The sequence below is a fragment of the Gavialis gangeticus genome, unplaced genomic scaffold, assembly GCF_001723915.1.
Source record: "Gavialis gangeticus isolate Ggan-Ray unplaced genomic scaffold, GavGan_comp1, whole genome shotgun sequence".
Lineage (NCBI taxonomy): Eukaryota > Metazoa > Chordata > Crocodylia > Gavialidae > Gavialis > Gavialis gangeticus.
In genome coordinates this window covers 254,157-279,474 of record NW_017728962.1, presented here as the reverse complement: position 1 = coordinate 279,474, position 25,318 = coordinate 254,157, and the positions used below count along the sequence as shown (strand labels likewise).

The 25,318-nt window shown below is 41.1% G+C and overlaps 1 protein-coding gene across 2 annotated transcripts in view; it reads left to right on the top strand.

Annotated features, from left to right (window-relative positions):
• HMCN1 (hemicentin 1) overlaps positions 1 to 25,318 on the top strand; it is a 451,483-nt gene that overhangs the window by 208,465 nt on the left and 217,700 nt on the right. For both annotated transcript variants that reach the window (XM_019501224.1, XM_019501215.1), the window contains exons 15-27: positions 622 to 780; positions 1,632 to 1,826; positions 2,608 to 2,706; positions 4,812 to 4,939; positions 9,308 to 9,452; positions 10,950 to 11,062; positions 13,396 to 13,555; positions 14,236 to 14,410; positions 17,562 to 17,689; positions 21,116 to 21,388; positions 22,041 to 22,136; positions 22,643 to 22,837; positions 24,675 to 24,805. In XM_019501224.1, the coding sequence (XP_019356769.1) occupies positions 622 to 780; positions 1,632 to 1,826; positions 2,608 to 2,706; positions 4,812 to 4,939; positions 9,308 to 9,452; positions 10,950 to 11,062; positions 13,396 to 13,555; positions 14,236 to 14,410; positions 17,562 to 17,689; positions 21,116 to 21,388; positions 22,041 to 22,136; positions 22,643 to 22,837; positions 24,675 to 24,805 (1,997 nt within the window). The remainder of the gene's footprint in view (positions 1 to 621; positions 781 to 1,631; positions 1,827 to 2,607; positions 2,707 to 4,811; positions 4,940 to 9,307; positions 9,453 to 10,949; positions 11,063 to 13,395; positions 13,556 to 14,235; positions 14,411 to 17,561; positions 17,690 to 21,115; positions 21,389 to 22,040; positions 22,137 to 22,642; positions 22,838 to 24,674; positions 24,806 to 25,318) is intronic.

Here is a 25,318-nt window from a genome sequence, read left to right as displayed (position 1 = left end):
TGAATCCCTTACTTCACCTTCCACCCAAATTTAAAGGTGCCCATTACAACCTGTTCCTTAGAGTGTGGAGGAGATTGGCAACCAGCACACTGGGCATCATCATATTGCTAAATGAGGGCCTCTCTCCTTGAAAACTGAGCCTCCACTCCTAGAGAAAAGATTAACTCCTGCCTGCACTTGTATATTGGCTGTGTACCAGATGTTGCTTCAATTAACCCGGAGTGGTTTCTAGAATCACAGTGTTCCTGAAAAGATAAGACCAATAGTCCATCTAATCCCATATTTGATAGTGACCCATTCCAGATGCATCAGAGTGAAGCATAAAAACTCTTAGTGTAGACTGTTCTGGAAAAACCTGCCCATATTGGAAGTTTGTTCCTAACCACACTCAGTTAGTGGTTAGCTTGTGCCCTAAAATTTTAAGGTATAGTTAGTATTTTTTAAAAATATCCTATGTAATGTAATAGTGGATGTTCTCATTCTCTGTTGAATAAAAACAGGGCTTCTAGGTGCATCATTAAATACAGTCATATATGATATCACTCTGATTAGGTGACAGCTTCATTTGATTTTATTTTGGAAATTCTCCGTGCTAGTTCATAGTATTCTGTCTGAACCTAGGTGACCTAGAATTGAGGGTATCAGCATTTCTTACTATTGATACATATCGGGGCCTCCTGAAAATCCAAGAAACACAGGATTTGGATGCTGGTGATTATACCTGCATGGCTACCAATGATGCAGGAATTGCATCTGGGAAGATAACTCTAGATGTTGGCTGTAAGTATTCTGTATCCAAAAGCATAAATGCCCAGGATTTAAATATTTCTGTTTCGTGCCATTGGAGTGACAGATAACTTGATTATTAGTGAAAACCTGTGCAAGTCACTTAACCTTCCAGTCTATCAAATAGCTCAGCCTCTTCTCACAATGTGTCTTTGTCATTTTTCATACAGCTCCTTTTGCTTAAATGTTACCTATAGAGTGACTCACCAAATCAGCTGCCTCACTTCATTCATATTTGTCTAGCTTTTCTTTTCCCTCCCTTCATTTGAAATGCTTATATAACATAAGGAATTTTTTCTAATGTATTGCAGCTATATAGGATATATATAGAGAAGATATGCTACATTGAGCTGAGTAGCCGTATAAAATTATTATTACCCTTGTCCCTCCTATCTGCTTCAACTGACCCTTTTACATATCTGTGATGCTGACTTGCTATGTGATACTGAATTGAGTTCCCAGTCCGTTGAGTAACCATGGTAGTAAATCCTCATGTCCACATGGAGCCCTACTTCAGTCACTGATGATACTTGTAGGTCCAGGCATATGGTGGAACCTACCAGTCCAAGGGTTTAGTATGTATGCTCCCTGAGACAGTGACTTTGTCTGTTCTTGCTTCAGGGAGGTCCATGGCATGTTTTTGATCACCCCTAAAGTAAGCATTGATGGAAGATGACAGCTGCAAGAATTTGCTAAATTAAGAAACTGGTAATTGAGTATTAAGTGGTGCTACATAACAGGAAATAAAATTTTATTTTAGCCTAAATTGCAGGGAGAATAGTAATGGCATGTTGTTTTCCTGTTTAATTATTGTCTTCTGTTTAATTACTGTCCCTCTGTTTCAGCTTCTCCAGTTTTCACACAGGAGCCTAGTGATGAATCTGTTGATATTGGCTCAAATGTGACATTGCCTTGCTATGTTCATGGTTACCCAGAACCAAAGGTTAAATGGCGGCGACTGGATGGTGCTCCCCTTTTCTCAAGACCCTTTGCTATTAGTTCCATCAGCCAGCTCAAAACAGGAGCCCTGTCCATTACCAGTACGTAGACAAAATCTATAAGGACAAGATATCATAGAGAAATATGCTCCATGAAATGCCTTTATCTACATTGTTCCATTACTCTAGCATTCATTTATCTTTGTGAAAATATTACTTTGGCAACACAGCTGAGATATCTGATACCATAGTTCCTAATGACATACACTTCAGTTACAGTTGGAATTTCAGTGTATTTGAGTAAGAATAAAGTCACTGTCAGAAGTCCAAAATTTTGGGGGAAATTTAAATTTGGCTTGGCCCTGCCCTTGGCCACTTGTTGACACTAAGGTCCCTTGAAATCTTTTGTGAGGGAGGAAGGGATGTTAAACCCATTGTTCTAGCCAAGTCCTAATTTGTCTAATTACTGAACATTTTGCCTACTTAATTTTTCCTTACAATTTTACTTGGCAGTAGTATTCTTCACTCCCTGTACTAAATAGTTCCAGAGTATGTTCTGTGTTATTAAACAGATGTCTTGTTTCCTCATAGACATAGTAATCTGGGTGGGCAAAATGATTCCTGTATATGAATACTGTATGTGAATTTCATTAAGTCCTTTAGGATAATAAATGTTATGTAAACATAATATAGACATAATTATACAAGTTCTTTTCCATGTACATTACTCCTCCATTATGACCGATGTCAAAGATTTGTAAAGCAAAATGGTATTAAAATTGAAAGATATGCATACGGATTATTTTTGTGTTACAGACTCTAGTATAAAATAGTTTAAAACTCTGCAATTTATTTGCCCCCCCTCCTTTTCATCTCTTTTCAGATTTGTGGGTCAGTGATGAAGGAACTTATATCTGTGAAGCTGAAAATCAGTTTGGAAAGATCCAGTCACAGCCGGCCACTGTAACAGTAACAGGACTGGGTAAGGCAGTTAACTTACTGGATGTACAATCTAAAATCAATAAAGCATTCTATACCAGTTCTATACCTGGAATATGTGTGACTATTTCTCCATTCCAGATGAACCCAAACCATATTCCTGACTCCATTTGATAGAATTCACATAAGCAAAAGGGGTGTGCGAAATGGGCCATATTCGATTTGGATTCAGCGCAAATCAGGGACAGTGATTCGATTTGTTGATTCTGATCACTGTCCCGATTCAATTCAGCCAAATCCGAATCTGAAGACTCAATGCTGATTCAGAGAATCAGCGATTTGGCCATAGACAAAGCCTTAAATGTTTTTTCTGCATACCTCAAGGTGCCAGGCGTGGCTCATGAATGTTGCGATGCTGGGGTGGATGGAGCATCCCACAGGAGTGTGGGGGCTCCCCCTGTGTGCTCAGTGGCAAACCCAGACGTGGATTGGAAGTGCTTCTGGTCCACTTCCAGGTTTTCTGCCAAGTGCACGGTGTGGTTCCCAGTGCTCCTGTGGGACACTCCATCTGTCCCACCATCTCAGCATTCACAAGCTGCCTGGTACCTTGAGGTATGAAGAAAAAACATTTAAAGCTGTGTCTATATCTGAATCGTCAAATCTTTCTGAATCTCTCCGTATCAATTTTGGAGGGTTCTGATTCAATTAGGAGTGATTCAAGGGTATCCCGATTCAATTCTGATTTGGAGATTTGGCCACTGAATCAGGCCAAATCTCTGCTGAATCAAATCAGCAACCAAAACTTCGCACAGCCCTAATAAGCAAATAGGATACGTTCATATGCATTGGATATTTTATTGATTTTATGCAAGCACCCGCTTCACTAATTGAAACAGAAGATACTTGCAAGGAAAAATGTAAATCCAAACCACCGAGTTTTGTGTATTAAGACATTTTAATCACTTTTTGACTTGCTGGAGTCTTGAAGAGTGTAAGACAAGTTTCAGCTACACTTAACAAAATGGACATTCAAAACAATACTTATTTTTGTTTCTCCTGCTGTTCTTAGGGGAACTTGTAAAAAGCAGAAAAATCTTCACCATAAAAACATTTTGCAGAGAGAGATAGGAGGTGTTTCCTACCACAGTTCATCTTAAAAATATAGGGTAACAGGGAGAGTGTTCTGGGGAATTTGCGGATATAATTAAAGTGTAAATCTCTGTAATAAATCAAGGCAGTAAATCAAGAGCTTGGACAGAATATAATATAAATAAATGATTTCATTTCATTGGATAGTGGGAATGAAAATAATTGGACCATAGTGCTGTGAAATGCATACATTTATGGGAGAAAGGACATAGAGAGTGTTCTCATACCCATCCAAGAAAGTATTTTGTATCTTGAACCATATGTTAGGAATCTGTTCATTCATATGCTAGCAGCTATCCAGTCTCTGCTTTCAAAAGTAAGTTTATAAATCAAAGACAAGTGCAGCAGCTTATGCACTGGTGAGGTCTGTGTTAAATGTTTTGGGGCATTCCAGACTCTCAGCCAGGCTGTTGACCTTTTCATGAGGCCTAAAAGCCTTGTGCCTAGAAGAATAGCTATCACTTGGTCATTGCCTTAACTGACTAGCTATTTCAGTCCCTAAAATTTCTGCCAGCAAAAAGAGGTAATATCAGATTGATTTCAATGGTATTTTTGTGTGTGCTGAAAGTGCAAGATAAAGCCCAAAAGGGAGTAAATGTATACAGATTCGGCTAGATAATCTTCATCTTTTGCTGGTTGGCTGTTCCCTTGAACCATTCCCCTAACAAACTGTCATTGTCCCTTATTTCTTACTTTGTCTATTTATTTAAGCAGTCCACTTCTGGCTACAACCCACCCTCAAAAAAGAAAAAAAAGTAGCCCTTACATGCCTTTTGCTGGCTTTCATATTGTTGACTCCCTTTGTCCATCTTGTCTATTTACATTGTAATGTCTCTGGGAAAGGGATTATTTTGGACCCTGTGTCTGTTGAGTCTTGTGTAGGGGGGAACCTGTTCTATGCACCATTGTAAATATTAGTGATAATGATGGCAGAGAACATTAGTTTTGATTTATTATGAGCATATGGAAATACTGAAATGTCGCTTCTAATTTTTTAAGTTGCCCCTCTAATTGGAATGAGCCCAGCAGTAGCCAATGTAATTGAAGGACAGCAGCTTACCTTGCCTTGTGTACTTCTGGCTGGAAACCCCATTCCAGAACGGAGGTGGATTAAAAACAGCATGGTGGTAAGAATTCTTTTAAAATGTTTTGATATAGTCTTGTAGTTTCAAATTTGTTGACATAGAGAAAAATCTGCAGTTAGCCTACTTAGTAATGTATAATAATGTACCTGCTTAAGAAATTAAATTTTTGGATGGGAAAAGGAGTTTTAAATAAACAATTTGCCTTCTACCAGTAAAGGAACTGATTACACAAGGCTTCCATGCACCCAGGGGTATATCCAAAGGGGGTGCAGTTGTGTGAACACCCCGCCCCCACTTTTCAGGCCACACGAGGAACAGCAGCAGGGATTTTTTTTTAAATCCCAAATCAGGTAAAATCCTGTCTGCTTTCCCCCCCAGTCATGGTACGCCCTCCCTTTCTCTCCATCCTCAGCAGCACAGGCTGCCATGGTCCTCACTGATCCCACTGTCCCCAGCTGATGGGGGGTGGAGGGGCCGTGCACCAGCATCACTCCTGCCTGCTCCATCTGAGAAGAATGGCAGCAGCGGTGGCAGCAGACAGGTTCCTCCTCTATGCCTGATCCTCCACAGTGTCCCCTGCCAGCCTGGGAGCAAGTGCAGACCAGTGAACCCACCTGCTGTTGTCTTCTTCTTAGTCCAGCTACAGTGACTCTGGAGCCTCTCCCCACTGTGAAATGAACTGGGAGTGTTATGGTTTGAGGGGGGTTGTTTGGAGAGGGTTTCCAGAGCAGCTGCAGCTGGGCTCAGCAAGGGACAGCAGCCGTGGTGGCAGTGGGAGGGTTCGCTTCTCCTGCGCTTGCTCCCATTCTGGCAGGGAATACCCAGAAGGAGGCTTAAATATTTTAAGATATTATAATACATTTAGGCCTTAATATATTTAATATTAAATACATTTTACATTTTTTAAATATTTTACCTTAATCTTGAGACAAGTACATGGCTAAGCATTGTGCATATTAAAGAAAGTTATGCTATGTGAATGTATGTTTGTGTGTCCACAAACAAAGAGAGATATGAATTTATTTCCACTTATTTTAGATTGTTATGATTTATTATTTACGGGAACCCAAGGCTCCAAGAGATTCTAGGTCCCATTGTACCAGTTGCAGTATGAACATATAGAAGTGTCTGGACAGAAGGAGGAAGAGGGATACTATTAGTTCTCTAATGATTTTATGATTAGACATACTCATTTTTTTAAAAATTTACTCAAAATGCAGTTAAGTGGTGACTGTTCCTATTTGTCTGACATACTTATTGTCAATAATTGTTTGGTAACCTATAGACATATGTCAGCTGTGAATCTTGAGAAAAGGCTTGAAATAGAAAAAGGGAGTGTGCTTCCTCATCTTTGCACAGAAGGCAGGTTCATGTGAAATGGCTAGTATGGACAGAAGCATTAGAATATTTGTGTGATTTTTTTTTTTTGAGGCTTGGGTTGTCATTGGAGTGGAAATGAATGGGTGATTGAAACAGGATTGACCAGAATGTCAGCAAATTTGGTTCTGCTGATGAGTTAAAATTAGTAATGACAACTTCTGTAATGGACTCATGGTGCTATTATACCTTCCTACAACTTCTGGATATTGGGGTCAGTTGCCTACAATGGAACGTGTACCACTATCAGCTGCATTCAAAAGAACATGTTGTAGGTAGATTATTAAACTATGTGTTTTAAAGAACTATGATTAGGGTTTATTTGAATTTCTGAGTGCAGGAAATGCCTGCCTTAGACCCACAGCAATGTTATGGAAATACTCTAGAGAAACATCCCTAAACAGCTACATCTTCCTCTAGTATTGCCCTAATAAAATGATGCTTTTTTTCCTCCCTGCTCTGGAAACTTCCAGCAAGTTTCTAAGTGACCATCAGAGAGAGTTTTAATGTGACTTTCTAAGCTTGGATTCCAGAACTGCAACAAGCAGTTTCTGCACCCTAGGTGGCAGCAGCAGCTGGGCAGCTGTCATTCTTATGTCCCCGCAAAATCTGGACTCAGAGCTGGTAACCCCTATTTGTGCAATTACCGCTGGATTATGCATGCAAGGAAATTTGAAGCCGCAAATTTTGCTAAGGAAAGGTGAGCCACTATTCTCTGTGCATCTGTCTGGGAACCATAAGATGTGGGATTTACTCCTTGACCTCTGTTTTATCCACTTCCATAGAAATTCCGAATTCTCTAGTGGCATCCTCTATCTCCAAAGTGAGGTTCATATAATACAATAAATGAAATGCACAGATTTAAATCCTAGAAAATGAAAAATACTTTTTCTTGCTTCTTTTTGAAACCTCTCCTTAGTCTTTTAAGGACTTTTTAAAATGTCAGTGGCTTCTTCTCTGAGCATGCATAGAAACATGAAGATGTATAGTCTTCACTCTTCTTAGAAGCATACTGAGATGAGTTTACAATGCCTGCATGTGGGAAGAATCCACATGCAGTGACACTGCATTTGCTGTGTAAATGAATCTCCAGAGAGCAACAAATGCCTTACTAAGATCCCTGGCAGACCCGGTTCTTTGAGTAAATGTGCTATCTTTTATTAGACCAACTAAATAGTTGGAAAAATTTTTCTTTGCAAGCTTTTGGGTACAAACTTCCTTCTTCAGGTACAGGGAACATTTGTTGTTTTTTTGTGTGCTCTCTTAGGTAGAATGGAAGCCAGTATGCAAAATACAGATCTGTGAAAATGCAAATGTGTGGCAGTGAGGATCAGAGGCCCTGGGAGATGATAGTTGTGAGATGAGTAAGAGGGTAGGGAAAGGGGGAAGAATGTAGCTAAAATGAAATGAAGACACGTGACCGGGTAAAATGAAAACAGGTGACCTGGGGTTATCAGATGGCAGGCAGGTTATAATGTGCCATAAATCCAGTGTCTATATTTAGTCCATGATTTTCTGTATCCAGTAGATTTATGAAATGAATTTCATAGGCTTGTAAATTCCTTTGGAGGATTAGAACAGAGATTTGAGAGAGAGTGGTTATCTTGTGAGAAGTGGGCACTCACAGGTAGTTGGGTATTTTTGTCTTTGATAGATTTTTTTGGTGGGTGTTCATTCTGGTATGCAGTTGTTTGGTTTCTCTTACATATTTTCCATCCTGGCATTTAGTGTACTGGATGAGATGTATTACATTTTTGGAGTTGCAAGTGTAAGATCCAAGAATGGTAATAGTTTTGTTGTGGGGTATAGTTATTGTTGGAGTGTTGGAGATGTGTTGGCAGGTTTTACACATTTGGTCCTGGCATCATCTGGATCCACTCGGTGTCCTTTGGGCCATAGGAAGTTTACTTCTAGTGATGAGGTTGATGAGTATCGGTGCATGTTTAAAGGCCAAATGACGAAGACGTTATCTATATATCTTAGGTACAGCATGGATTTGGTAGGGCAGTTCTTGAGGAATTGTTCTTCCAGGTGGGCCAAGAAAAGTTTGGCATATTGGTAGGCCATTTTGGTGCCCATGGTCTGGAGGAAGTGTTAGTTGTTAAAACAGAAGTTGTTGTGTGTGAGGATGAAGTGTATAACTCCAGTAATATCTTCATGTCTGTACTCTGAGTTGTAATCTTGCTCTTGTAGATACGTAAGGCAGGCTTGGATGCCGTCCTGGTGTGGCATCCCTGTGAGGCCTGTCAAGGAAATGTACTGTCCAAAATCTTTTTTGTAGCTATGAGAAACTGTTCAAGCACTCCTCTTTGCTCAGGTAGCTGTGGAAGTACTGAATCACTGACACTGTCATCCCAGGGGAGGCCTCCTTGCTGACACATCTTAGACACTGCGCCTTAGGTGTTTCACTCCCCAGGGCTTCAGGGAGTTCTCACTCTGCTTTCACAGCCTGTAGATGCTCCTAAGCGGACCATCTCCCCTTCCAGTGGCTACGGAGAATATCAGCTCAATATTCACAAAAGCACTGCCCTTCTCTTTAGTGTGTGCAGCTGCAAGGAGCACTGACTCTTCCTTCCCTTGGCTTCAAGGAATACCAGAGGGATCTTTCTTTTCTTTCCTCTTTCTCTTCCTTTTCTCAGAAAGAGAGGTGCTAATTCTTTTGGATAGCAGCACAGATTTCCTGCAGCACTAAGTAGGTGAGAAATGCTGTGCTCCAAGAAAAGTTGCACAGTGAAATCTATTAAGAGCCCTTGCAGTTTTTCTCATTGCAGAGCAAAGCTGTGTCCAAGTTTACAGGACAGGTTTCCATAGGCATAACAATGTCAGTCAGGGACTCTGTGTTGGCAAAACTGCACTTTTACCAACACAACTTGTCAGGAATATATGTGTGTGGATATTTTTCCTCAAGTAGTACAAAATATGGCTTTGCTGGCATGCCTGTCTCCACAGTAGCTTGTTCTGTTTTCAGAATGAAACATTAAGTGTTTTAGTTAATGTTATTACAATTTTAATGTAACTACCTTCCTCTTCCAGTTAGTCCCAAATCCCTACATCAATGTTCGTGGTGATGGGAGTCTGCACCTTGAAAGAGTTCGGCTGCAAGATGCAGGGGACTATACCTGCATGGCAAGTAATGTAGCTGGTACAAATAACAAAACTACCACCATCAATGTGTTTGGTAAGATAAACTGTTTTGTTGTTTCTGTGCTGCAGGCAAAATAAGAACATGCTTCAGGGAAGCAGTAGCTCATAGAATTTTTTATGATGGCAACAGTATCTCAAATACACTTGTTTCAGTGATATTACACTAGAATAATAGAGAACCAGTCTTACTGCACATAATTCACTTAAGTAATCAAGCCTACGCCTTCTGAAAAGGAAGACAAAAATCACATCATTTTTATCTTCTGAAAAATCTTTCATTTTAAGTATGTACAAGTGATGTGTTTTGCAGCCTCTCTCACTTTATTACCAAAACAGACAAAGTGGGAGTTTATTGGAGATCTGTGCCAAGTGCTAAGAGGTTTCATAATTGATAAAAAGAAAGTACAACTCATGGGATTATAGCACTTAAAATAAATCATGACTTTGGCAAAGCTGCATTTAAATACCATAAAAAATGGCAATGACAGGGAACCTAGTGTTTGCATTGTAGTAACCCATCTGTATTTCACTTCAGAAACTTGTATGAACTTTGTGTGAGGTCACAACCACTTCATTGTTCATAGTTTAAATTTTCTTACATGTTACATTAATCAAGGAAGACTCATTTTAAGCTTCACTGAAAATGCTGGAACATGTTTTCCTCTTCAGAATGCTACATCCTTCATGCTGTTATTAGTTAATGCTCTACAACTGCTTTCAGAGTTCTTCAGACAGAAAACTTTAGGGGGAAGGGGAACATGTGTGTATGTGTTGTTAAAAAGGAACTAGAAAATAAGGTTAGTATATGGAGTAGGAATATGGAGCATTTATTCATTCAAAAACATGCCAGTTTGATAATAAACTGGAGTCTTTATTGCCACTTCGCTGTTTTGAGATGGGCAATTTGGAGTTCCTGTGATCGCCAGCCTGCTAGCACAAACTCTATCTTTTCTCCTTTTCTAGTATTTTTATTAATTAACAAATGAATGAGCATGGAAAGTAATCAGGTTTCACCCGCAGATCTTGTCTGCCCTGGTTGTTCTTCATTGATGAAAATAGGTTTCACACCTGGACCAGAATGAGCTGACCAAAAGCCAAATTGACTTAAGTGAATAATTCACAGTACTATTTTGGAAAATGTTGCCTATCACCTTCTTGGAGGGCATCCCGAGACTCTCTGAAATGAGACCCATATAGTAGATTCTGGTCTGGTTGCTTTGAAACTGGGTGTGTGCAGGGTGGTGTTCAACTCCATTACTTATATGTGTAGGTATTTGTTTTACTGCAGGCTAGAGGTTAGGGATGAATGCTCTAAGTCAGCATTAATGCCCTGAGAGCAAAGTGAAAATTCCCAACTCCTCCTTCTAGTAGGTAACTGAAAGTCCCACTGTATGCAAATTAAGTCATCTTTACTAAATAGCACTTGAACGTATGTGGACTTCATGATGTGCCATGATCTTGAAGTATGTATGAGTGTATGCATATGTGCATAAAATGTACATACAATAAAAATGTGCATATATACTTTTAGTTCTACCTGTCATTCAGCATGGACAGCAGATATTCAGTACAGTTGAAGGGATCCCGGTAACATTACCATGTAAAGCAAGTGGAGTTCCTAAACCAACTATCATGTGGTCCAAGGTAACTTACAATCTTTGAGCTGTTTATGTTAAAAGATCAACTGAGCACATGATTTAGCTATAATAGAAACTATATACAAGGAAGGTGGCCAAAAACCTTTGTCCTGAGAGACTAAGAAAAACCTGTTTATTCATATCAGCTTCTGTTTTTTCTAGCAGGTCTTATGGGTTGTCATACATTTAGCTTCCACTCTTTGGAAATCAGAAAGACTTCACACATTATTGATGGATCTTTTATAACTTTTAAAAAGAGCTTTATAAACTGTTAATATGATAATTATGACTGGATAATTTTGGAGTGGGAAAGAGGCCATGGTTTACATCTCATTTTGGATACTTATTTAAAGTGAATTTGAAGAGTATGTAGTGTTTGAAGAGTATATAGTGTGGTATTTTTCACCATTTAATGGCTTTCATCTCAAACAGTCTCCTTTTACAGTGGTGGAGGGTATGATGTATTTCCCAGCCTTGCTCTCCCCTCCCCAGCAAACTGCAAACCTGTAAACTCAATTTGGGATCTGAAAGTCAAGCTGAGATTTTTTTTCTCATACATTTTCACCATCAGTAATAATGGCTCTTCAGGATATAGTATATTCTCCATGACATCTCTGCAAACCTGTGGGCTTTCTTGAGTTTGCACAGATATGCGACTCAGTGGCCATGTCTACACTAGATGCTGACTGCGAAGTAGTCTAATAATACTGTGCAGTAGCTCGACATAGCATGGCCAGTGCTAATACACTACTGTGTAGTATTGTTAAGCTATTGCACAGCAGTATCACTTAAATAATGTTTGCCAGTGCTACTGCACAGTAACTCTGTTTACTGTGCATTTATTTGGTACTTACTTATAAAAATGCTAAATAAATTTGCAATAACCATTGCTCGGTATTGTCTTCTGTAGATGTGCCTAGTAAGTAGTATTTGTAGAAGATACTTAAGTAGGAACTGAACCCATTTCACTCTCTAAAAAATGTTGACTTCGCAAGACTAATGGCTATAAAAGACCTGTAGAAGCTTATTTTTGCCATTAGTTATAAATTCTTTTCTTAAATCATGCAGAAAGGAGATCTATTGAATGAGAGAGCTCCATTTTTACATCATCTAATTTCAGATTGGAAATAAACTTTCAGACTTAGTTGAAATGTCCAAACCTCTTGAGTTTACAAAATCAGGATGGCAGGCTCATATTTATTCATGCTGCTTTGTGGATCCTGCTACAAATATTGAGCTATACTGTACATCAGGATGAACAAACTGTTCAGTGAAGTTGTGGAATTTCCTATATTGGAGGCTTTCAAGAAGAGGCTATGTAGGCAATTAGCAGAAATCATTTCGGAATTAACACATCCTACATATGTGTAGTCTGTTGAACTAGGTGACCCTTTCAGCCTTGTGGGTGCATCTACATGTGCAAAAAGCACATAGCAATAAACTTTGGTGCAGTTCTTGCTGGAGTCAACTGCTCCTGGACGCAGTGTCTTCATGTGCACCTGGGACTGCAGCTGTCTGAGCTGAGGTGGAGCAGCCCTGGCCTGGCAGGGGACCTGGAGGTCAGCTCCAGGCTCTGGGTGGCAGTGCTGGGCAGCACAGAGGCTGGGTGGGGAACGAGGTTAGTGAGGCTAGTCAGCAGGCAGTACTATCCTACAGCAGAGTTAATTAATTTACTGCACCATAATACAGGTGTATGTGTAGACAGTGATGGTTTACTGTGGAGCTAATTAGTCAGCTCTTCAGTAAAGCACATGTGTAGATGCACCCTATGATTCTCTCTTCAATTACAATATTGTTGACTTTAGTAAGACTGCCTGGAGGTTATATTGAGAGCCAAATTTGGCTGTGTAAATGATATCAACTAGGAGTATTATAAATTCTTCAACATAAAGGATAAGTCAGCAAAATAATTAATTTAAGATATTGGTCCCAAAACAATACTCAAATCCCCTCATCTAATAAACCAAATTCTCCTTTCAGTTAAACATATATAGCTCAGGAACTTTAATTACGCAGTAAAGTGGAAAATTTGACTCAGGCTTCTGGTTTAAGAGCTCTGTATAAAACATACATGTATAAGCATATATGTTGCACTTCAGCATTGTTTATAAGTTTGTAGATGCAACAAATACAGCTTTGACCCCATGCTAAGAAGTGCAGCTCTTAAAGGACCCTTCTTTCTGGAACATAGTTTGTGGGATGAGAGTCATTCACCACTCTGATTAATTCTTTGAGATGCAGTATCAGTAAAAGCTTTGGCATCTTTCTGATCAAGTGCTTGCAGTTTGTTGTTGGTTTTTTTCTTAATTTCTGGATTATTATTATTTTGATTTTGAGCAGAAAGGAGAGTTGATTCCTCTCAGCAATACAAAATTTTTGGCGGGATCTGATGGAAGCCTATATATAGTTTCACCAGAGGGTGATGAGACTGGGGAATTTGTGTGCACTGCAACAAATGCTGCTGGTTATGCCACACGGAAAGTCCAACTAACTGTCTATGGTAAGTCTGAGTGAAAATCAAATATATGAATGTTTTCCCTGCAAGCTTTTTTGGGGTCTGAAAAATGCACTTGATTTAGAAAGTCTGAAATGGGATGGCTGTACAGTGCAGGCATGCCAAACCCCCTATTAACTGGTGTCTAATTAGCATCCCCACTATTGTACTGGATCTCTGGATAAGAATTCCAGGCAGCTGTACAAATGGCTGAGATTAAAAGGCCTCAGCCACTTCAAGCTCTAAAGCAGTCTGGTATTTACTACCTTGTGCTCTTGGACTGGGCCCCCTTGCCAGATTGCGATTTCATTTACACTGACATGGATTGGCAGTAGCTTTCCAGGAAGACATAGAATTACATTGGGTGAGAAGAAAGAATTTGCTGGCCAAGGGTACTAGAACTCCATACCCAGGCAAACTGCTGGAGGATTTACCCCGCTTTTTGGGTGAATTCTGCATCAATTCTGCATCAGGTAGTCTACTATAGTATCTGGACTATGCCTACATTATGCAGCAGCTACTGTGCTGTGACTGCAGTATAGGTATACCCGCAAATAAATAGGATTGTACCACATATGGTAAAAAAAACACTCTAAACTGAAACAAAACAATGTGGGGTAAATTAGAACCAGGTTACACATCTACAAATAAATATATGTGTTATACTTTTTAAAACATGTTTTTAGTGAAACCCAGAGTATCCAGGCCTGAAAACCAGCAAGAAGATGCATATGACAAGCCCATAGAGATCTCAGTGACTGCAGGGGAAGATGTTACACTTCCATGTGATGTGAAGAGCTTGCCACCTCCCATAATTACATGGGCCAAAGAAATGCAACTCATCTCTCCGTTCTCGCCAAGGTAACATCATTTCAGAAATATGGAGAAGTTCATTTTTTTTTAAGCTGTCCAGGTTTTTTAAGGGCTTTTTGACTTATTTAAATTGGCAGGTTGTCCTCATGAGTTAAATGTTTATTGTATCATTCTGTGAGATCCTATGACAACTGATTTTGCAATTTTTTTCCAAAACTCAGCGCATCATTCACTTTTAGGAACAGCTTTCATGCTCTTATCATTTTGCAAACTTTTTCCAAGGCCAGGGGGTCAGATTCTACTCTGCTCCTCTAGTGTGAATCCTGAATTGGTCCATTGAACCAAATCTGGATTCACACTAAAAGAAATAAGAGCAAAATCAGCCTCTTACGTTTCAGGACCCATAGTGAGACATTCTCTCTTGTTCTCTCTGAGTCCTATCCTGTGTAAAATATAGTCTTATCACACATAGTACATTTTTTACAGAACATATCATAAAACACTTTGTAAGCATAAATAAACCAGTTTCAAAGACAGTCATAAATCTCTGTGACTGCTTTTTTAAAACTGTGATTGTTATGAACACCGTATTTCAGTCATGGTACATATCCTGCTTGAAAAATGTTTCTGCATTCCTAAGAAGAAACAAAGCTTCACAAGTTACCCCATAGCTTCTTATGAGGCCAAATCCAAATAGCCCTGTATAAACAAATACCTTATTATTATAACTTAAATTGAGGTGCTTTCTAAATCACTTGTATTTCATTTTTTTAAATCACTGAACATGTATAAAAGTGGTTGCAGGAATCCATTCTTTGTCACTGTCTCCAGGATTCAGAAACTCTCCAGACATTTTTGAAAATGGGAAAATATAGTTAGGTGCTTATAAAAAGTGCTGAATTGACAGCCATAGAGAAAAAGGTATTTATCCATATGTCCTGTACTCTTTTGTGTGTTGTTTTATGTCTAAGGAGTAAGTTAGTTTTACCCAGCAGCATAAAAAACAACAGCTCCAGATAATTTCAACTAACTTTTTCCTTTTTCCCTAAAAAGGATATTGTTTGCTATCCTTACTACCATCTAAAAGACAATAAAAAAGAGGTTTTCTTAATAAAAATTCTCTCAACAGCTAAAAGGCAAGGGGATAAAGGATAGCATGAAAATGATTTTTTTTTCTTTTTCTGTATTATTAATAAAATGTTATAACATTTTAAATAGTGGTTGCTGCTATGAAACTAAGCAGGCTGAGGTCACTATGATCCCCTGTACATGTTACAGGTATTGTGCAATTTACTGGTTAATTGCACAGTTACCTTGGGACCAGGTGCACCTGCAAAGTAGCTATCACTCACTAAAAAGCTCCAACCAGCTATGAAGTTGGACCTTGAAATATGTATTAACTTTAGAGCTAATAAGCTTTCATTTGCATATGCTGCAGGGATGCACCTTGCTCAGCTGGGGCTGTGAGTCCCACAACTTTTGGGGACTCTTAGCCCCGGCAGGTGTCAACTCTGGGTCCCAGCAGCACCATGCAGCTGCCGAGACCCAGAGTCTCAGAGCTGTGGATGCTAGGTCCCCACAGCATGCCTCCTGGCAAACCCTGGGGGCAGGAGAACTGCAGCTGTGATGCATGAAACCTTGGGGTGGGAGGGCAGTCCTCCCTGCCCTGGGGTGTGGGAATCCCCCAGGACCAGGGAATCACTCCGGGGGGGTGATCTCCTTATCTCAGGTGTGTTTGAAACTAGGGTTTCCCACAGCCCTGGGATAGAGAGATGGACCCTGTGGCAATCCTTCAGCGCTAAGAGCTTCCCACACGCTCAAGGCAAGATGATTGCCACAGCAGCTATCCTCCCACCTTGGGAATTTAATTGAGCCCTGGGTGGGGTAATCACCCTGGAGGTGCCTCTGCAGCTCAGAGTCCCTCAGCTGAAGTGTGTGGGGCTCCCAGCCAGAGGAGCTTGCTTCTTGCTGGTGCAGGGGGAGCCCAGAATCAGGTTCTCCCTGCAGTGACAGTAAGGTGTGATGGGATCTAACATGTGATCCCACAGTCGTGCCTCCTGCCATGAATGCATGACATAGCAGGAGGCACGATTGTGTGAATCACATTAGATTCCATTGCACCTTTACCTACATGTATGGGGGTAGGGGGGTGCTATGCTTTAAACTGCAAACCAGGTTTAACTGTTTAATGTAGTGTGTCTAGTTCTGTTTATTCCATCCAAATCAATACAGTGCAGTCATAAAACCAGGTCTGGGAAATCAAACCCAGTCCCTCCAACATCCACGTTTAGTATGTTAAGTACAATACCATCCTTCTTATCTGGAAGAAGTAGACTTTGCATAAGCCATTAGTTATTGGTCAATAGCAACTTCTTGTCACCGCAGAATTGGGCTGAGCTTGAACCTGTAAGTTAGAGTTAAAGGGGCTTCGTAACCCATTACTAGCACCATGAACGATGCAGATCTCAAAACATTTGTTGTTTTGAATTGAAGTATGATGGGATCTCAAGCCTCACCTAAGCACCTGAAATGCCCATAGTTTGTCCTGTGGGTGGTTCAGGTATTTTGCTTGGTATTCTTAACATGTGGCTGTAGTAGGAAGATAGAAAAAAATAAGAAAATTAAGTCACATAACTGAAAAAAAACACAAAGGGTGGAATTCTTCTTCCCTTTGCTCATCTAAATGGCAGTTCTCCAGCCATATATCTGACATGTTTTTGACCCTGCTTCTATGCTGTTGATGCAAAAGCATGCATGTGTAGACTGAGCATGCCCAGTAGGGTTGCACACTTGCTGGGTATGTCTGTAGTCATGAGCCTGAGTGTAAATCCAGGCAAAAGCACATGGGAGGGCTTTCCTCCTCCTCCATCTCTTCCTTCCACTCTGGTCAACTATGTTTTTGGGACCTAGATGGAGGTATGCATTCCCAGTGGGCACAGCTGTGTATCAGCCAGCCAGTACATATCTGGTGAAGCATTATCAGTCCATGCACACACACTTACATGTTTACACTGCAGGAGAAGTAGAATCGTTACCTGTGCATAAGCGCTGAAAATGCAGAAAATTTGGATGCAGAAAGGGCAGTAGAATTCTGCCCCAAATTTCATGCTGAACAACACTGTGATTAGTAATGTCTAACTAGAGCTTAATCATGTCTCAGTACATATTTACACAATAAATCTGTTTCCTATTTTTCCAGACACACCTTCCTCCCCTCGGGGTCAATGAAGATCACTGAGACACGAGTTTCAGACAGTGGAATGTATTTCTGTGTAGCCACAAATATTGCTGGGAATGCAACTCAGTCAGTCAAGCTAAATGTACATGGTAAGTTAGTTAACTACAAAAATAACCCATCCCAGAGGTCCTATTACAGAACAACTGGAATTTAGCTTAATCTAATACAGCTCTTCAACATTTTTCCTGGTGTAGACCCATTTTGTAGATCTCTTTCCTTCTCCTTTTTTATTACATTATTGCTATATGGCAACTGCTGTAATTGCTTATATGAAAAATTAATATTAAGAAAATATTAAGTATATATTTATCTTCTGTTAATGTAATTAAGAAGGTGGAAACATGGAGGAAATATAGCTAGTCACTATGTCTCCAGTGCTAGGGTCACCAACATTTTGCTGCTGCAGTCCAGAGCTTCCAGCTGTAGCATGCAAATGTCTATCCCACGGGATGCTTAAATGGCCTGTACTTCCCAAAATACAGACACCCAGGCCCTGGGGGGATGTGAGGCAAAAGTATACTTGAGCAGGGATCCTGGTTTTTCTTCATTTTAAAATCCCGTATTCTCTGATCAAAATCCCAAATTCTCTGATTAAAGTCCTCCAAATCCACATTTTTCCATGATTAAAATGAAACGCCACTATATATGTATGGATATCAGTTGAACACAATGTTTTATTAATGTATTTAATGCATTTACAATTTTTAAGCAATTTGGAAGCCTACCAGTGCTTCAACCATTATAATACAATAAATTGGAAATACCTATATATTTTGGCGTTTGATTTTGGTTTATTTATCATAGCTAATCAGAGCTCCCCCTTCCCACTTCGCTCACCAGGATGTGGGTCCAGCTGCTGCTGCCCCCACCCCTGCTGCTTTGTGGAGCTGAGCAACCCTGATATGCTGGTGACCTGCCTGTGCTGGTGCCCCTCACTCCTGATCCACAGCCCCCTGGCCCTACCAGTGCCCCTCATCCCTCCAGCCCTACTGGTGCCCCTCACTCCCAACCCATAGCCCCCTGGCCATGTCCATGCCCCTCACTCACCACCCACAGCCCCCCACCCCGCAACCTTGCTGGTGCCCCTCACTCAATGGCAATGTGTAGGGGGTGCATGGGGGTGCATGTGCACCCCCTGTCAGCCAGCATTCCCAGGCAGGGGGGGCAGGTGAGAGTGCTGGAGCCCTCCTGAAAGCAGCGGCTGGGGAGTGTGCCAGGAGAAGCAGTTCTCCTACGGCCAATCCTGCTGACCTGGAAATGCCAGCTGCACAGTGCTGCAGGTTGTGGGTCAGCAGGATCGGCCGCAGGGGGACTGCCCCTCTGGCCTGTGGGATCAGCCATGGGCCCCCCCCCAGGTCACTGTCCTGTCAGGGGGGCAAGTGCCCATGCCCTCACTCATGACCCACGGCCCCCTGTCCCTCGCAAGTCTTGCTGGAGGGGGCCCCCAGCGGCCAGGGATATTGGGACCAGGACCATGGCTCATAGTCCCCTACCCCACTCCCAGCAGTACCTGAGCTCCAGCTGCTGCCTGTGGGGGGTGGTGGCTCCTGCGGCCAGAGCAAAGTGCAGAGCCTTGCCTCCCCACATGGGCAGCATGGCAGGAGCAGAGCCCTTAGTGGGAGAAAGATGCAGGCTGCTCGCTGCAGCCTCAGGGCTTCCCTCCCTGCTGTCCTCCCTGCAGGGGCCTTTGCAGCCCAGCAGGCTGGACATGGTGTGGGAAGTCAGCAGGGCAGGGAGTCCTAAGCCTGCAGTGGGCAGCTGGCATCTTCCCTGTAGCAGGCAGCTTGCATCTGGGGGGGCATGTGCCCTTCTATATCTTCCTCCTTGGGAGTGCATGCAGTGGCAGGGGGCTGGTGCCCTCACTGCTCACCAGATGAGCCACCTGTGGCTTCATCCTGCTTCCCATCCAGGCCCTGGGGCTATGCATTCCCAGCCAGGTCCCAGGCCCCACACACCTCACCGGCTGTGCAGTGCTTCCAGCCCCAGCCCTGTCCCACTCTCTCCCTCCCTCCCTCCCTCCCTCACCACGGGGGTCTCAATCTGCCCTCCCCCCCATAGACTTACCTGGATGGAGCTGCAGGAGCTGCTCTTCATGCTGCATGGTTCCCTGCAGCCCCTTGTAGGCTGGAACTCTGCAAGCCTACAAGGGGAAGCCTGCCGTTTCCTGCATTTTTGTTGTTTAAAGTAGAAAATCTGTGATTCCATGGTGATCAGAAAAGTTGGATTGCTGGACATGAGACAGCAGAAGGGAGGACCATTGAGGAGGGGACTGTGGGAGAGACAGGTAGCTTGGCACCTGATTCTCCATGCTGTCCTGTGCCTGGTTGGACCTTCCCCACACAGGATACAACCTCTTCACATATCAGATCTAGCCTGGGGACTAAGAGATTGTTGCCACCTGGTCTAGTTAGCTCATCTAAAACCACCACCAAGTGCTTTATTAGCTGAGGAGCACAGTTGTAAGTAGCCCAGTATGTCCCTTGAATATTATCTGTGGAAGAGGGCTTTCAGGATTAGGGCTCTGAATATGAAGACTGAGCTTTTTAAAGCTGGGTAAGATGTCTAGTTTCCACTAAGTTAACATGAGCTGAGTGCTCAAATCATGTTATAAATCCCACATAAATCCCTAGACAGTTTTGAAAATTTAAATCTCGAACAATTGAGTTCTTAATTATTGTAATACAAGATAGTCTTTTTCTTTATACATACACACATACATACTATCTATATATATCTTTATCTGCTTACAGCTGTATATTAACAAAGTAAAAAAATGTTGTCTACAATAAGCCATTCCTTATGACCCTTTTTTGTTCGCAGTGATTCTTAAAAAGAAGAAGATTGGGGCAAAGGAATTATGTGGGGTTTACATCATGTTCTTATTCCTTGGGACCGGAAAACTCAAATGCAGATATATTTTATCTTCCTGTCTGAACCTGAGTTTGGAAACATATATAAAACAGGGATTAAGAAGAAGGAAGTACAAATGTCAAAGAGATCATTTTAATTAGCTTTACCCTGAAACTGAAATGTTTTGAGTACAAACACCCACTTTCCAGGAGCTCTGTAGAATATACTTGGAAGATACTAAGTATAGTGTCCCTCCGAAAATAATGCTTTAGGATTTCAGATGCAGAAGTCCTAAATCATCACTTGCCCTACCACTGCCAAAATAGGTCCCCAGTATGACTTTGTATCCCAGCATTTGCTGGCGGGCCCTGCCCCTGAATTCCTGGACTCTCGAACACCCCTGTGGGCTGGATGACATGATTCCATTGGTCATATCTTTGACACTCCTGCCCTAAATGATTTGGAAGATGAAGTACTGTAATTATCATCTGTAAGGAGTGCCCAGTGTTGATTGGTTGCTGTCACTTAAGGGAATTAAATTACAGTGCTTTTGGGAAAGATGGTGTCTAAAATGATAAAGATAATAAATGAAATGATAAATATTTCCTCCATGAGTAATCTCTCAGATCTTCTTCACATATTATTGATTTATTTGCCTTGCTTAGTTCCTCCAAAGATTCAAGGTGCTCCTCGAGTTATGAAAGTACAAGTTGGTCACAGAATTGATGTACCCTGCAGTGCCCAAGGGGTCCCTCCCCCAACAGTCACCTGGTTTAAAGGCAGAAATACCATGCTAATAGATGGAAGACAGTATATCAGCAGCCCTGATGGAACGCTGACCATCAGTAAAGTCCAGCTTTCAGACTCTGATATCTACAAGTGTGTTGCTAGTAACTTAGTTGGCAGTGATGAATCATCGATAACAATACAAGTTCAAGGTATTTATAATATGGCTAGAGCCTGATGGCTATCATTGAGTATAGCTTCATTTTAATACATGTGATTTTTTTGTTTTGTGGGGGTGGATATCCTACTGCACTTTCAGAGAAGTGGCCTGTGATTCAATGGAAATTTAACACTTATGACCTACAAAATGACCCCCTTTTATTTATTTCTCTGTTGCTGTGGTTTTACTCCAAGAGCTCTGGAGCTGATTTTCAAACAAAGACATTTTTTTTAAATGTTTTTCTTTCATTATTGTATGACATAATATCCAAAGTTTGGTGTTTTTTTATGATGTAGTTTTGTTGAGTAGACAAAAGTCACAAAAAGTAAAGAAGTTTGCAAAAATTTTAGAACAAGGTATTTACGTTCTTTTAATCTCAAAAAGTAGTTTGAGCTAGTTGATATTACAAGGAGATCAAAATCAACCTATGTAACAACATCCTCCTCTCTCTAATAAACCACATACTTACAAAGGTTCTATTAGAAACCTGAGCTTATTGCTCCAAAAATGAAACTAAAGGAAAAGTACTGTTAGCTTTAGCTGTAGAAAGATAAAGAATAAAATGATGTAAGTTGCCCTGGTATGCTTTCATATTTGAGGACAGGGGGCAAGACTGTTTTTACTTTAATTCTGTTTCCTTCCAGAACCTCCTACTGTAGATAATATAGACCCCCCTTACAATACCCCGTTTCAAGAAAGAGTGGCAAATCAACGCATTGCATTCCCTTGTCCAGCAAAAGGTATGCAGTATTATAGACATTCTGGCTGATTACAGCATAGTTTTCTATTAGCCACTCAGTTTCATTGCTTCTTTGTGTTGTCCATTGTGGATAAAGTGTACAATGCATGCAGATCTTTAAGCCTGTGTCTCAGCATGATATTTAAACAAGTCACACTAATTTTATTTTCAATATGTATATGTGAAAACTTTGTGGAAAGGTCATTTCTAGTGCAGAATTGTACTAATTAGGACTATAATTTTGTAGAGCATTTCCAGAGTAAGGTTTCTCACATCCTAGCAAACATCCAGTTGTGAAGGGGAGTTCATTCTCCAGGTGTATTTGACTCATGATATCTCTTTCAGTTGCGCCAGTCAGATTGAATTTCAGTGTCTTGTTATCCGCCAGCCCAAAATATTTTCCCAGTTGTGCCCTTTTCCTTATGCTCTACTTTAAAATAATGTTAATCCTTCCTTTACTGTTCTAAGCAAGAAGACTTACGAAGTTCTGTATTTCTCTGCCATTAGGTACCCCAAAGCCTGCTATCAAATGGTTACGTAATGGTAAAGAGCTGACAGGCAATGAACCAGGCATTTCAATTGCAGAGGATGGGACAGTGTTGATCATTGCTTCCGTTACACCATATGACAATGGGGAATATGTGTGTGTGGCAGTTAATGAAGCTGGAAGGACCGAAAGAAAATACAATCTGAAGGTTCATGGTAAATAACAACTACAGTTATGGAGGGGCAGTTTTCAAAAGAGTAGCCTCACTTTTTGTGGTTGCATATTACACACCCAAAATGTGCACTGCCAGTTTTGCACATGTGATTGAATGCTAAGAACAAATATTTGGACATACCGTATGTGTGTTAAACACTGCTTCATAATTATTTCTGTTTGCTTCTCTTCGCTTTATTCAAATAATCAATCTAAAAGCTTGTACTTGGCAATCTAAAAGCAAGTTTTTGCCCTGAAGAATTTACACATTAAATGTTTCTCTCCATTTATGTTGATGAGGGGAGTCTTATGTCATAGAACTGAGCATGAGAACAGGAAGAAATTGCTCTATGACAGGCATCAGCAAATTACAGCTTGTGGACCTGGCCTATGGACATGGGACTGCAGTGACAGGGCGGGGGAGAGCAGGGGTAGGGATCCAGCAGTGGATGCTTTCCCCTGCCACTGCTGGGAATACCTGTGTTCATGACTGGGTTCTAGCAACCACCCTTTCATCTGTCTGATCCAAACTGGGCCACTGTGGCCCACAACCTTAAAAGGTTGCTGACTCCTGCTTTATGACGCTTTCCCTTCTTCCTCCAATGTCATACAGAATTGTAAGGAATCCATGGATTGTAACAGGAGATATTAAGCTCTGCTTTCTACAGTGCGCATCTATCTGTCTTAATCTAACTTAATTCCAATGAGAGAACCCCATGCACATGGGGCATTTATACTTTTTTTTTTCCCGTAACATGCTGGAGGTCCACTGCTTCGGAGCAGACTTGATTAACTGATTTAATCAATTGAGTCTGCTCTGCACATGAGCTGAGGCAAACTGCACTGTGCCATGTGCAGTTGTATAAGTGGCGAAATGTGTGTCAGCACGCAGAAAATGGTGGCGGTGCACTTTTGAACTAAAGTGCCTCTCAGGTGTTTTAGTCCAAACCGTGGCACTGCCATTTTCTCAGTGTAGGCCTGCATTTTGTTGCTTATACAACTGCAAGCGTTGCAGTGCCAGGTGCTTTTCAAAGTGCCTGGCACTGTGGTGCTTGCATGTGTAAAAATGCCCATGAATTCTGTGCTAGTCAGCTTTAACTTTCTCTTCATATCTTCTTCTATGAAAAAACAGAAATTTCTTTTTATGGTGTCATATTGATATCTCCCTGGGTCATTAGCAGAGTGAGGATCTCTTGATTCATGTGTCATGGAGTTTCCTCAGAAGTGTGCTTGCTTGGGACCATCGTGGCCTTGTTTGGTCTCTAAGTGTATCCCTGAAGCCATCCCAGGCATAATGCTTACTGCATGGAAGGAAACCTGGCTTCTTCTCCCACTGAGAGCCTGGCCTTTCAGTCCCTCATCCTTTCTGGTTGTTCCATGGCCCTGACACAAGGAGCTATCTTCCAGTTACCTGAAGAAGATGGGCTTCATCTCCTGTGGGGGGAACAGGGCAACCTGAAGTTTCAAGCAGCAAAGCAGACAGCTCCTTCAATAGAGGCATTTACTGGAGTAAAATCCATGCAGCCAGAGGTTCTCTGCTCCTTTCAAAGTGTTAAGCAGTAGGGGTGTGCAAAGCTTTGGTCTATTTCTTTTCTTTTTTCTTTCTTTTAATCTAAAATAGATTGAAGTGAGTCATGAACTTTTTCCAAACCATACTTCATAAAACAAACATTGAGACACTTGACAGTAGCATAGAGTAATTGCATGTGTATTAATAACTCCCTGATGTAAAAAAATGATGAAATAATGAGAAAAATAATGGGCACCTTGCTATTTCAAATGTTTATGTCCATAGTGTTTTTGATTGCATAGATAATCATTTTGTATAATTTATTGTAGTTCCTCCTGAAATCCAAGACCAAGAAAAGGTGACAAATGCATCTGTAATTGTTAATCACCCTGTAAGTGTCTTTTGTGAAGTGTCAGGTACCCCCTTTCCCACCATCTCCTGGTATAAAGATGATGTCCAGGTAAGTACAGGTACTGTTAATTGATTTCCAGCTAATTTAACTCAAACAACCCTCGTTGGGAATTTCCAAGATATTTGGCCGTAGCTTTCTAAATCTTCTTTTTTGATGAGTGCTTGATATAAGAGTTCATTTAAATTAAATTAAAATATGCATGTATTTAGATTTAAACAATAAGAAAATTATCCATGCAGAAAGCCAATCATATATGGGTAACCAGTTATCTTAATCTTTTTCTATCCTTATCTGGTCAGCCAGCAGTCTGGGAAACCACCAGGCAGCTGAGGTAGCAAAAAATGTGTATGAGCATCATCTGCCCACTGTTGGGCAGCAAAACTCTTGTCCACTTAGGAGAGAAGGAATAAATCTGTTGGATGCTCTACTTTCTTAAAGGAACTTAAAGTATGAAGTCACTTAAAGATTTGCCAGTAAAACTTTGTATTGTATACCAGTGGTGCTCAACTTTTCTGGTGCACAGGCAGGTGAGTTGGGTGTGGCTGGTCCATCAGCTGCATT